The sequence below is a fragment of the Protopterus annectens genome, chromosome 3.part0 (assembly GCF_019279795.1).
Source record: "Protopterus annectens isolate FY-2018-M chromosome 3.part0, PAN1.0, whole genome shotgun sequence".
Taxonomy (NCBI): domain Eukaryota; kingdom Metazoa; phylum Chordata; order Ceratodontiformes; family Protopteridae; genus Protopterus; species Protopterus annectens.
The window spans coordinates 161,357,495-161,370,136 of record NC_056731.1 but is presented as its reverse complement, the minus strand read 5'-3'; the positions used below and the strand labels follow the sequence as shown (position 1 = coordinate 161,370,136).

The window sequence follows — 12,642 nt, the reverse complement described above, 5'->3', positions numbered from 1 at the left end:
GGTGGTCTGCAAAGGACATATTATTTACGCCCTGTATTCTTTTAATGAAGAAGCTCTGTGGACATTCCAATTGTTGGATATGCCTGGATAGATACATAGCAAAGGGGGAATTGTACTCAATGACAGGTCTGATGAATGCTGAATACAGTGGAACAATGACTTCCTTGGGCCTAGATCCCATATCTTTGTTCATAAGTTGCACAACATAGAATGATTTCACTATTGTAGACATGTGATGGTCAAAGGCTAGATTACTGTCTATGTGTGTCCAAAGATGCACTGTTGCCACCTTCAAGGTAAGCCTAGATAATTGGATGGGAAGCTTCATATTTTGTGCAGGTCCACCTTCCTTTCCCTCTTTAAGTCCAGGTGGAACTTTTGAATATGGTTTATTACCTAGGCTTGTAAAAGCCGAACCTATGAAGATGAACACAGTATAATGTTTCCAAAAACAGTTTAATTTGCCCATCGGTTTTTAATTCCTTGCTCCACTACAGAGCTTACACAGTTTCTTTTTTAAATAGCTTTGAAGAATGGACAAATGTTGATCAGAGTTTTGCATTTATTTATTCAATTTTGTGTGGGCACTGTGTCAGATATTGAGGAATGTACTGTATCTGAAATTAAGTTTAGCATTCAGGTTTCACAACTTAGCAAAAATATATTATAAACTCCTGTAAGTATGGTATTTCCTTGGTATTTTGCAGAATTATGCATGTATTATAGTACACACATGTATGTATTAATGTATATATTATCAGATGGCATACCCTTTTTTCTTAGCTTCTCAGGGAAATCAACTAATGCAATGAGTATATGTTGATTTATCAAAATGCACAGGCATCAAAACACAGATAATCAGTGCTGGCATTTCAAAAATCTACTTACTGAAAAACGCAAATCATCAAAACAAAAACAATTGCAAAAGAAAAATAAAACTTGTTTCGTTTTGCAATCTGTTTAGCAAAACCCTAGCACTAAACTCAGATCTGCTTTATCTGAGTAGTGGTAGAGTTATAGAAAGGGTTTTTCTAAGCTAAGGTATAGCATTGGAGTTACATGTTAGAGTTAGCATGACTTAGTATGGTGGGTAGAGGGTGGCAAAGCTTTCCCTGTCCATAATAATGTGTGTTAACCCTAATCCTAATCTGCCCCGCCCAATCCTGGGAATTAACTTTAGAAAATCCCTTTCCATAATATTGTCAGTACACAAGACACTCAGACATACACTATTTACAAAAGCACACAGGCATATACCACTATTGTCTTCCCTTTCCCTTATTTGAACCCTAACCTGCAAATACTCAGTCTCACCCTTAATGCAGAAACATTCAATATATAGAAAAGTTTGGCAATAAAATCCCAAACTGCCATTACATTACTCCACATACTTGATCTTCCTTCTTTCAATATCTGTTGTTATGTCTTTCGGCTTTTCCCGGTTAGGGGTCGCCACAGCGGAACTCCGGTCCTCTAATAATTGGTAGTTGATTTTTACGTGCCGAGTTACCAGCCCTGACGCACAACCTTCAATGAAGGTACGCCCGTTCACGCATGTCTCCACGCAAAAGACACTCTAGCTGAGAATTGAGCCACTGTGGCAGTCCATAATGAGAGCTCTCAATGAACTTTCCTAGGACTACAATCTGTTGAAGATCTGACTACCAAGTGAAGTATATCTGTATATATTTATATATGTGTGTGTGTGTGTGTGTGTGTGTGTGTGTGTGTGTGTGTGTGTGTGTGGGTGTGTGTGTGTGTGTGTGTGTGTGTGTGTGTATCTGTATGTATGTGTATATATATCTATGTATGTGTGTGTGTATATATATATACATATATATATATATATATATATATATATGTGTGTGTGTGTGTGTGTGTGTGTGTGTGTGTGTGTGTGTGAATGTACAAATGTGTCTTCGAGTGCAATTAGAAGGGTAAGGTTGTGTGTGTGTGTGTGTGTGTGTGTGTGTGTGTGTGTGTGTGTGTGTGTGTGTGTGTGTGTGTGTGCGTGTGCTCGTGCATCTTTGTGTGGGAGGGGTAGTGTAGATTGGGGTGGCTGTTGTACTTAACACACAACCATATAGTAACAAGCAAAGACTGCAACAATGGGCTGGGGGAACACTAGGCACAAGCAAGAACTGTGAACATGTAAGTTGTGAGTTGCACTAGACACTAGGGAAAAGTCTATATGCATGGTTTTGTGGGAACACTAGACACCATGGAGAACTGTAAATACATGGGTCAGAGTTAATAGTAGATATCAGGGAGAACTCTATGTATGTGGGTCGTGGGGAATACTAGAAAACAGAGAGAACTCTATATAAGAGAGTCAGGGGAACAGTAGGCACAAGAGAGAACTCATTTACTACCTTAATGGCACTTCTACATTATGAGGATTGGGTTGGGAAATAGTTACCAGGCACAACTCTTCATTTGGAGCCTTAATGGCACCTTTACACATAGTTGAGATTGGGTGGGTAAACACTAGACATCAGGGATACTGTAAGTAACATCCTTTAAGTAAAAATAAAAAAATAAATAAAACATGGTCTGGAAAACCACTAGACACCAGTCACACTATAATGTACCGTGTCTTAAAGGGGAATTGAACCCTGCATTCTTACCATGGTAAACTGTGGAACTAACCTTCTGCACTAACTGAGAAGTTAGTACAGCAATCATTTTTATGTATATAATCATTGAAAAGAGTGTGATGCATTAGAGAGAGGGTGGGACAGAGATGAGTAGACACACCTCTCAATGTCATTGTGTAAGAAGACTACAGCAGGTACAGATTTAAAGTATGCCTCCTACAAACCTAGAAAGTTCTTAGCCTAACAGCTTTTGCACTAACCTGGATTTATTAAAGGATATGAGGTCTGAAACGCTAATGTTTGTTACTAATGACTGACTGAAATTATTGGTGATTTATGAAGACGGTAAAGGAGACATTTGGAGACATTCTAATAGCGCAGGAACAGATATGGGGTCCATTACCCTGCCAGGGGTCCCATTTGAGCATGACCCAGGTCTAGTAATGAGAACAAAAATGACTAAGGTGAAGAACAAAATTCAGGTAATAGTCAATGTCAACGGTTACACATTTTGTACTCATGGAATTTAAGATTTTGCACAGGTGCTAGTGCAGGCGAATAATTGTGCTAACTGTTGATATATGTACCCAAAATCTCATGTTCTCTTTGCTGCTTCTTTCAAATCCATGAAGAGACCATCAATTGTCTTTAATAATGGGCTAAAATGTTTCTGTTACTCAAAGGGGATCCAACATGCATCAGTGTAAGATGAGTTGCTTGATAAGACTTTCTGTTTTACCTGGTGTGGCATATACCTCCAATAGAGGGGCTTCTACATGCTGGCTACAGTTTTTTTTTTCTGCCCATATAGTGTTTTTTATGCAGAACTCCTTGGTAGATATTCCAGCATAACAAATTCAAACTCAAATTTGGACAACATGATGGTTACAGTACTTGGGGTTAGGGGTTTAAATAGAAAGTGCCTCATAAAATGATTTGATATATTAGTCAAGGAGAATTATAATCCCTCCCTGGACAACTGGATAAATGAATGTTTGTCAGACAGGAAGTAAACAGTGACAGTTCAAGGGCAGAACCCTATACATCTTTTAGTAAACTGTGGTGGACCCCAGGGTTCAGTATTCTGTCCTTTACTATTTAACATAGCCTTTGCAACAATTCCTGTAATTAGTACATGCTTGTTGAGCAAGTATGCAGATGACTGCAACTTAGGATTTATTATTTGAAACGAGAATGGCTACAACAACAGTAATAGTTACCTGCATGAAATATCAACTTGGGCTGAACAAATGGGTATCAAATTTAGCTTAAATAAAGGCAACATTGTGTATTTTGGAAAGAAACTTACAAACAGCCATTAATACAAGATGTTGTATTAACAGAAACTCATAAATATAAAAATTTAGGAATAGTAGTAGCATCAAAGTGATCTTATTCTAAACTGATATATTTCATAGTGATAAAATCAATGAGATAACCTGGTTTGTTATTGAAGATCATCTTCCTGAGTGAGGAAAAACATCTGGCTGAATTGCATAAAACATACAAAATAGTTATTGCGGAATATTTTTTGCTCATATAACAAAAGTGATCTATTAAGACATGAAAAAATAGATAGGAAATTCACTAAAAAGATTCCTATCTTGATGGTATATAATTACAGAGAAAGGCATCAGTAGCTGCAACCCTTTTCAATCCATTAGCAATAATTTAGAGGGAAACTAATACTTGTGGATTGTGCATTTCAGTAGGATATGTTTCACACATTCCTGAATTTAGAAATAAATGATAACATAAAAACTAAAAGACAATAACAAGAGACTGTATAAGATCAAACCATTTAATACCACAAAATGTGTTTTTTATATAACACAAAGAATTCCTAGTTTATGGAATTGATTACCACGTAATATTAGAAATCCAGATACCATAGTAACTTTCACACAGAAATTAGATGATTGGGTGGGTTCACAGGTATATGACCCGAGTTTTGAATAATCAGAGTTCCTTGTTGGCCTAAAGGAAACTCAAACTTATGAACTTATAAAAACTTGATAGCTCTTACAACTCAAGCTCATTCATATTTGCATAGATACTGAGGCATGATTTCAGTGCAATAGGGCCACACTCTTTATATACCAGGGTTTAGCACCTATCATGCCTTCAAACCCTTGGGTAACTATGCAGAAGTTTCTGAATTTGCCAGAAACACTGTTACCTTGTCAAATTACCCATGACCCTAAGTTGGAGCTTCTGGGGATCCAAATCACCCTTAAGGAATCACACTACTACTTCATTGCCAGCTACAGATCCTCATCAATTGTTCCATAGATCACAGAAGTTACCGTAATACCACTGAGAGTTAAATATTAAACCAATTACATTCTTGCTAGGGGACTTCAATGGCTCCATAGATCACAGAGGTTACCGTAGTACCACTGAGGGTTAAATACTAAACCAATTACATTCTTGCTAGGGGACTTCAATGGCTCCATAGATCACAGAAGTTACCATAATACCACTGAGAGTTAAATATTAAACCAATTCCATTCTTGCTAGGGGACTTCAATGGCTCCATAGATCACAGAAGTTACCATAATATCACTGCGAGTTAAATATTAAACCAATTACATTCCTGTTAGGGGGCTTCAATGGCTCCATAGATCACAGACGTTACTGTAACACCACTGAGAGTTAAATATAAAACTAATGCATTCTTGCTAGGGGACTTCAATTACCTAAACATTGATTGATACATTTACACCTCTAAAAATGTGTTAATACAAATGCACTGGAGAAAATTGAAGTCCTACTATAGTGATAGGCTCTAATACCCTTGACTTGGTCCTGACCAATCTGTCTCCTGCCTGTAGCCCACCCAACATCTCCTTATCCCTGGTTAAATCTGACCACAAATTAATTATTATTTCTTTGAGGCCTAGTGTTGCATCCTATCACCAAATGAGACAATCTTTAGGAACTTCTCTAGGGCAAATCTACTTCAGCTTGTAGAAGACCTGGGTGAAATTTCCAACAATCTCCAAAATTAATAGCATAAAACAGAGTACTGCCACATTCACCTCTAATGCAATATGTAAATAACTGCATAGAAAAGTCTACATTCATCTGCCATAACTTCAATAGTAAATTCAGGAGTAAACCTCCCATGTTAATAGACTGCATAATCAAAGAAGGAAATAATGAAAATTGTAAGAACTCCCTATTCCCCTACCACAAAACCATACTAAAACATGCCACGAAATCATTTAAAAATACTGTTAGAAAATACATGCAGAGAATGAGCTTAAAGTTGGTATATACACCAAAAGAAAATACAAGTCATTCTCCAGTTATACCAGAAAATGAAGGAATAATGTCCAACAATGCACTAAGTTCATGCATAATATTATCACATGTTCTGATTCCAAGGTTATAGCTAATATATTTCGCACTAATTTTAGTGCTAATTTTATCCCACCTGCATAAATTGGTGCCACCAGTATCCCTGAAAAATTAGTTTCCCCTGAAATCACTTTGGAAAAATCTCAGAATCCCTGACTAACACTAAAATTAATAATAGGACCAGACAAAGTTCTTAACAGTGCCAAGTATACACTTTCAAAGCCTCTGCTTAAGCTGTCTAGTCTGAATTTATGTACAGTGTTTGTGCTCAATGCCTGGACAATAGCCACTGTGACCCCGCCCCATACTGACCTTTGTAATTATAAGCCTGTCACCATCACCAGCCCTATATACAAAGGCATAGAATACATATAGCTGAATTCATTAATGTGGACATAAGCAGCTTAACTGATATAGACCCCAGTTCATTTAGTTTTGTGAAGAGCAGGTCCTATTAAGCTTTTTTATAAAGGGGTTAGAGGTTATAGTCAGTGGCCACTTCTATGTTTCTTATTTCTACCTTGCCAAATGGCCAGCGTAGGACTACAATTTTTCTGTCCAACAGATCCCATGTTATGAAAGTTGCTGGTACCATCTCTGAACATAAAACTGTAAGTAAGATGGTACCACAGGGTTTAGTACTGAGCTGTTTCCACTTCAGAATTTATTTTGCAGACATCCAAGCCAATATCCTAGGTGTGATTGCTCAAGTTTGGCAGTGACTACAAGCTGGGCACTATTATCTGCTCATATCCTGATACTAAACTGCTCCAGCAAGAACTAGAATGTGCACATATGAGGAACTATTTCAAACTAAACCAAAAACCAAAAAAAAGTATAGCATAGTAGTATTTAGTAGCATTTGGCAAAAAAGCTGCTCCATCACATATAGTATAAATGGACACTTCTTCAGACAGGCATGCTTATAAGAAACCTGAGAACTTATATGGACAGCTGTCTCTCATTTGGTCATCGTATTTCCACAATAATCAGGAAATCCTTCTATTTGGTCTAGTTAATTTCCAAGAGAATATCTTCAAGCTGCAACGAAGTCATCCAACCAGTTCCTTATCAGACGCATCACTGAATACAGTGCTTTCCTTTGGTATGTGCCAATCCATGCATATTGCTAAACTGGAAAGCCCAAAAGCTTTCCAACTCAAAAAGTTAAAGCCTGTAAATCCTTCAACTAAAGTGATAAGATTAACATGACTCTGCTTATATTCAGTAATCTACCACCTGTTCCAAGGTGACTTATGTTTTGCTTTTTTGAGTCATAAAAAAACAGTTCTGTTTAACTACTAGTTTCTTGTCAAAATCAGTGGCTATACAAACACCCATACTAGGGACTGAAATTTACACTAACAAGTAAACTTTAAATTAGGATAAATTCTTAATTCAATGTATTCCCAGCATATGCAATAGCTTATGACTACAGGTCCCAGTTACACTTGAGTTTTGTGTATGTTTGTGCATGCACGTGTGTGTGTGTGTGTGTGTGTGTGTGTGTGTGTGTGTGTGTGTGTGTGTGTGTGTGTGTGTGTGTGTGTGTGTGTGTGTGTGTGTGTGTGTGTGTGTGTGTGTGAGGGTTGGGGTGGAGGTGGGGGTAGTTATCTTCCTTAGCAAGCATTTCTGCATATATATGTGGGAATGTATGCATGCACGTGTGTGTGTGTGTGTGTGTGTGTGTGTGTGTGTGTGTGTGTGTGTGTGTGTGTGTGTGTGTGTGTGTGTGTGTGTGTGCGTGCATGCGCAGGCATTTGTGCATATATATGTGGGAATGTATGCAGGTACGTGGGTATGTGTGTGTGTGTGTGTGTGTGTGTGTGTGTGTGTGTGTGTGTGTGTGTGTGTGTGTGTGTGTGTGTGTGTGTGTGTGTGTTTGCTAGTAGAGCTGCATATAATAAATAAAAAAAAGAAAACAAAAGAAAACTGAAAGCTGTGAAAAAATATTTTTCTATGGAATATAAACATCAGTTTAGATGTTTATTAGGAAAAGGCTCTGTTCAAATTACCAGTGAATAGAAAGACGATAGACAATATTTGGTTAAGTCTTCAAAAAATGGAAATAACTGTTTTATATATATATATATATATATATATATATATATATATATATATATATATATATATATTTTTTTTTTTTTTTTTAATGCAATTGTTACAATGTATTCCATGAAAATGAGAAACAAATTATTCAGAACTGTTATTCTCCAGTTGATATTTATTTTTGGGGAACACTGCCAAATAATCTGATGAATATGATGCATGTGCAAAATTCTGATCTTCCTAAAGCACAGAAATTGCTGAGCAAAATATAGCATTCTGTGCATGTTCTGTGACAAAAAGTAAAACATTATGATGACAGGTTTTTAAAACACTATCCTCCTTCTGACAGACAAAGTTTAGTTTCAGTAAGTATTGTTTGATTTCTGAATACTGTTTTGTTCTGTTATGATTTTCCAGGAGTAAAGGCAGGCTTGAAACGGACATATGCTGGCATCACACAAGAGCAACTAGAAATCAGCAACATGCCTCAGTGGAAACCACTTTTGTATGCTGTAGCCTTCATTCACACAACTGTTCAAGTTAGTGAACCTTTATCCATTTTATACTTAAAAACTTATGACTATCTTCTAAAACTACGTTTTTTTAAATAAGTTTATGAAACAAATTGCAGTATTTTGACATGCTTGCTTTCTTCTCTTTTTGTGTTAATGGTTTATGATAAAGCATGCCTTTTTATGGAATGTGAAGAATGAATGGCATTTTTTTGTTATTTTTATCATAAAGTAATTTCTTATCATGAAATTATTTACAGGATTTGAACTAAGTATTAAAACCAATATAATGCTTAATAGAAAAAAAAAAAAAACATAAACTCATACTCTCCTTTGTTGATGGAGAAATGAAGTGTAATTCAGGGAAAGGGAAACATTTGTTTTTGCTCACTTTATTCCTTTTTCTCTTGTATTGCCTTGCACATGCAAACCAACATAACGGGTATCAAACCTTCCTTGAAAAGTACTTTTTTAATAGCGGCAGCTGTAATCTGCTGCTCCGCCATACTGAGTAAAATGTTTCAGATCTTGTCCTTGGTAATTATCTGCTCCATAGCTACATGGATTTGGAAAGGTTAATTGTCGTGACTATCAATGTGATCTTTCTGCAAGATAGTAAGAGGATCACATTGATTTTTCAAGGACTTTCCATTGCATGCTAGTTTTATTGCTAATCTTTAAGACTGAGTATACTTAAATACCAGCAACACAAAAGAAAAATACAGCCTCTATTTGTTAGCAAGCACCAGAACATTGATATACACAAAATATGGGCACACAGCTTAATATAAAATTACAAAACAACATTAATGCTCTTGTAACAAGGTATAAAGAAGCACCATATGAGAATAAATTTACTTTACCCTCCCTTTCACAAGATGCATCGTCTGAAGCATGATAGCTATTGGCAAGTATAGTTATTAACTTGCATCACCAAAAACTACAATATGATTATTTCAGAAAGAGCAGGGTTCTCTGGAGAAGAGGATATATGATAAAATAATCAAAATATTTCAATAAAAATGTTTTAATAGTCAGCAATAAATGGTTTCAACTGTGTTCATAGCTTTTGGCTTGTTAGTTTCCAATTCCTGAAGATTGCCTCAGCTAAGCAGTTTAAGGGACTATGTTGTGCAAATGCAGCAGATGCATAAAATCAGAGGGGTAGGTGTTGAGGGTAAAAGAAAAATGTCACATTTGATATTTTGTTTGAGAGTATTTGCTAGCATGTTTATGAATCTAAAATAAAAAAGGGTTACATTTAGATAATTAAGTATAAATAAATGAGCAGTGTTTTAGCACGATATGATGAGCAGTGAGTGTTTAAAAGAAGTTAATACTCTTAGGGATATTTTTCTCACATAGTTTTATTTTTACATTGTCATTCTTCAGACTTATATGTATTTTAACATGCAGTTCTATTTACATAATAAAAGCATTACATTTACACAGGCTGAGGTGGCCACTAACTCACGTACATGCACATGCATGAGCATGCGTGCACACAAATGTGCAAGCACTTCTCACTAATATTATTACGTTTACCACATGTAACCATGTAGTTCATCTAGTGTTAGTGGAATGGAGTATTAGTTGCTTAGAAATGGCAAATGAATGGGTGGAATTTGTAGAAATTAGATGCAGTGTTTATTTCAAATGATTCCATTAAATACCCTCAGGAAGAAAATGAAGAGACTATAACAATGCACTTTGCAAATACACCGTGCATGATATGCCATTTAAACAGCATTATGATGTAACAAAATACTGAACTTACTGTATTAATCAGTGCACAGAAAACACAATCAAATCAAATGAAAACCAAAGAAATCTGAGTAAAGGAAAAGTGTTCATCAAATATGCCTGACTAGCTATATTAAACTATAGGATGCCAACCAGGCTAGCCAGTTTACTGAGTTATCTATCATTTTTAAAGTAACAGTGCCTGCCACCTCAAACAGCAGTAATTAAAAATAAAGACTCTCAGAACCTACTAGCTGAATTTATTGCTAAGAAATTAAACTCTGTGAAACTGATTAGAGTCTTAATTTGCTATCAACAAATGAGGCCAAATAATTTTTTACAAGAACTGTAGTTATTCTGCTGCAGAAATATGTGCCCATCAGGTCAGTGAGGACCAACGTAAAGGCTGAACTTTGGACCATTCAGCATGGCTGAGAAGGACTCACTAATGGGAAAAAGTTCTAAAAGATCATATGGTGTTGCATCGTCTGACAGCAGTGCAGATGATACATGTATTTAATATGTACTATACATATACGTATATATGTATAAATAATAAATATATATCTAGCTAATTACAAATGTTCTACCTGCATTCAACATGAAATCAATAATCTTGCCAACTTTTGAAAGTTCATCAACAGCATACTAGAGAAGAATCATAACTTTACTAATAAGATGTTCTCTTTCGCCACAAACTTAGAGATATATAATGCTGTCAAATAACACTTTAAAAGTCATTTTGAGTTAAAAAATGCATTTTTTTTCATTGATTGAACCACTTACAAATACTGATTCCTCTTACTGATAGTGAAATCTTTGCATTTAAATCCACAAAACTCATTACTATTATGCATATTCATGCTAAAGAAAAAAAAAAACAGTGAGCAGCATTTACTGATAATTATCCAGTTTGAACATTGTCTGTCCCTGTTTTTCTCTGATCTAGAAAGATGAACATGCTGAAGGCATACTTCTCAACCATCCAGATTTTTTGCAGAAGGCCCATATTCTTGCCTCATATTTTTGGTCTGTTTCTCATAAAATTTGAGGGTTTCTGGCAAACCATCAAGGAGTGATGTCACTAAATAATTACATACTTTTGAGTTTCAGACTTCATTTCTTTTAGAAAACACATTTTAACACAAATTTATAAACTTTCTAAATTTATAAAAAAACAATATTTAAAATCTGTCCCAATTTTGGGCCTTCCTCACCCCGTTATTTTAGGCTTTGTCCAGATTTCTTGCGCTAAGAGGTTGAGAGGTATGGCTGACTCTTGCAGCCCTTTTAGTAAAGCTACAGCTTACTGATGCACCCACATTCCAAAGGATGATTTTAAAACCAAATGTATATCCTCCGAAGTCCATAGAGAAAGGAATGTGTGCTGGTACGCATGCACGCACATGTGTGTGTGTGCGTGTAAGTGAGTGCATATACATATAGAAATGCTTCCAATGGTCGATACTCCTGAGGTAAAATGTGTGAGTGCATATACAAATAACCATTATAAGTACAACAGCTCTGGTAACATTAAATAATCAGTTTAGAGTTTTTGATTTTCAGTAAAGTGTATTCTCATGGGTGTACTGTGAATGAAAGTATTCTGCCCCCACCACACACACGCACATATAAAGACACTTAATTTAGCTCTCCACTATTCCCTGTAAGTCTATCAGCAACTTACCTTAAGCCAGCCTAATTGTTAAGTCTCCTTATATATTAGAACTTACCTTCACTGCACTTATCAACTCCCTCAGATTATGTGTTTTCATCTTTGTGTCTCTATTGTGCCTACAAACTAGATGTTCCACAGGCCTCTTAATTCTTTGGTAACACAACTTTTCCAGTGGTTGCTTTTTGCCTTTAGAATAGTGTTTCATCCCTTACATGATACCCCTCGATACCAACTACGCTTTAGAAATAAACTTCAAAGACATAATACTGATAGTTGCAAAGTATGCCTAACGTCCGGTTTACATAAATGCTACTTTACCATTGACATCAAAGTGTTCATGCAGTCTTGTTCTTTTTATTTCACTAATTACTCATGTTGCAAACTAAGAATGGTTGCATTGTGTCTAATATTCCATCTGCTACATATTAACAGTGTTTTTTCACTGTTAATTTAACTGTACTTCATTAGCTTGAGTTCTTTTCATGTATTTGTCTCAGCTGTCTTGAGTTTTTGTGGCCCCCATTTGTGGAACACAGATCACACTTTTCAAGATTTTTGCTTGTGAATTTATATAATTATTAAATGTATAAACTAATAATTACCAGTAAAATAAATCTGTTCAGGATGTTAGGGAATTGCAGCTTTTCAGGTTTCTGCTTATTGCTGACAGCTAAATAACTGTATTTGTCTCCAACAGGAA

At 35.9% G+C, this 12,642-nt stretch overlaps 1 protein-coding gene across 1 annotated transcript in view; it reads left to right on the top strand.

Annotated features, from left to right (window-relative positions):
* LOC122796791 (dynein axonemal heavy chain 5-like) overlaps positions 1-12,642 on the top strand; it is a 2,204,633-nt gene that overhangs the window by 1,892,656 nt on the left and 299,335 nt on the right. The window contains exons 70-71 of the mRNA XM_044065521.1: positions 8,427-8,548; positions 12,640-12,642. The exon at positions 12,640-12,642 is cut by the window's right edge and continues 345 nt beyond it. Coding sequence (XP_043921456.1) covers positions 8,427-8,548; positions 12,640-12,642 — 125 coding nt within the window. The remainder of the gene's footprint in view (positions 1-8,426; positions 8,549-12,639) is intronic.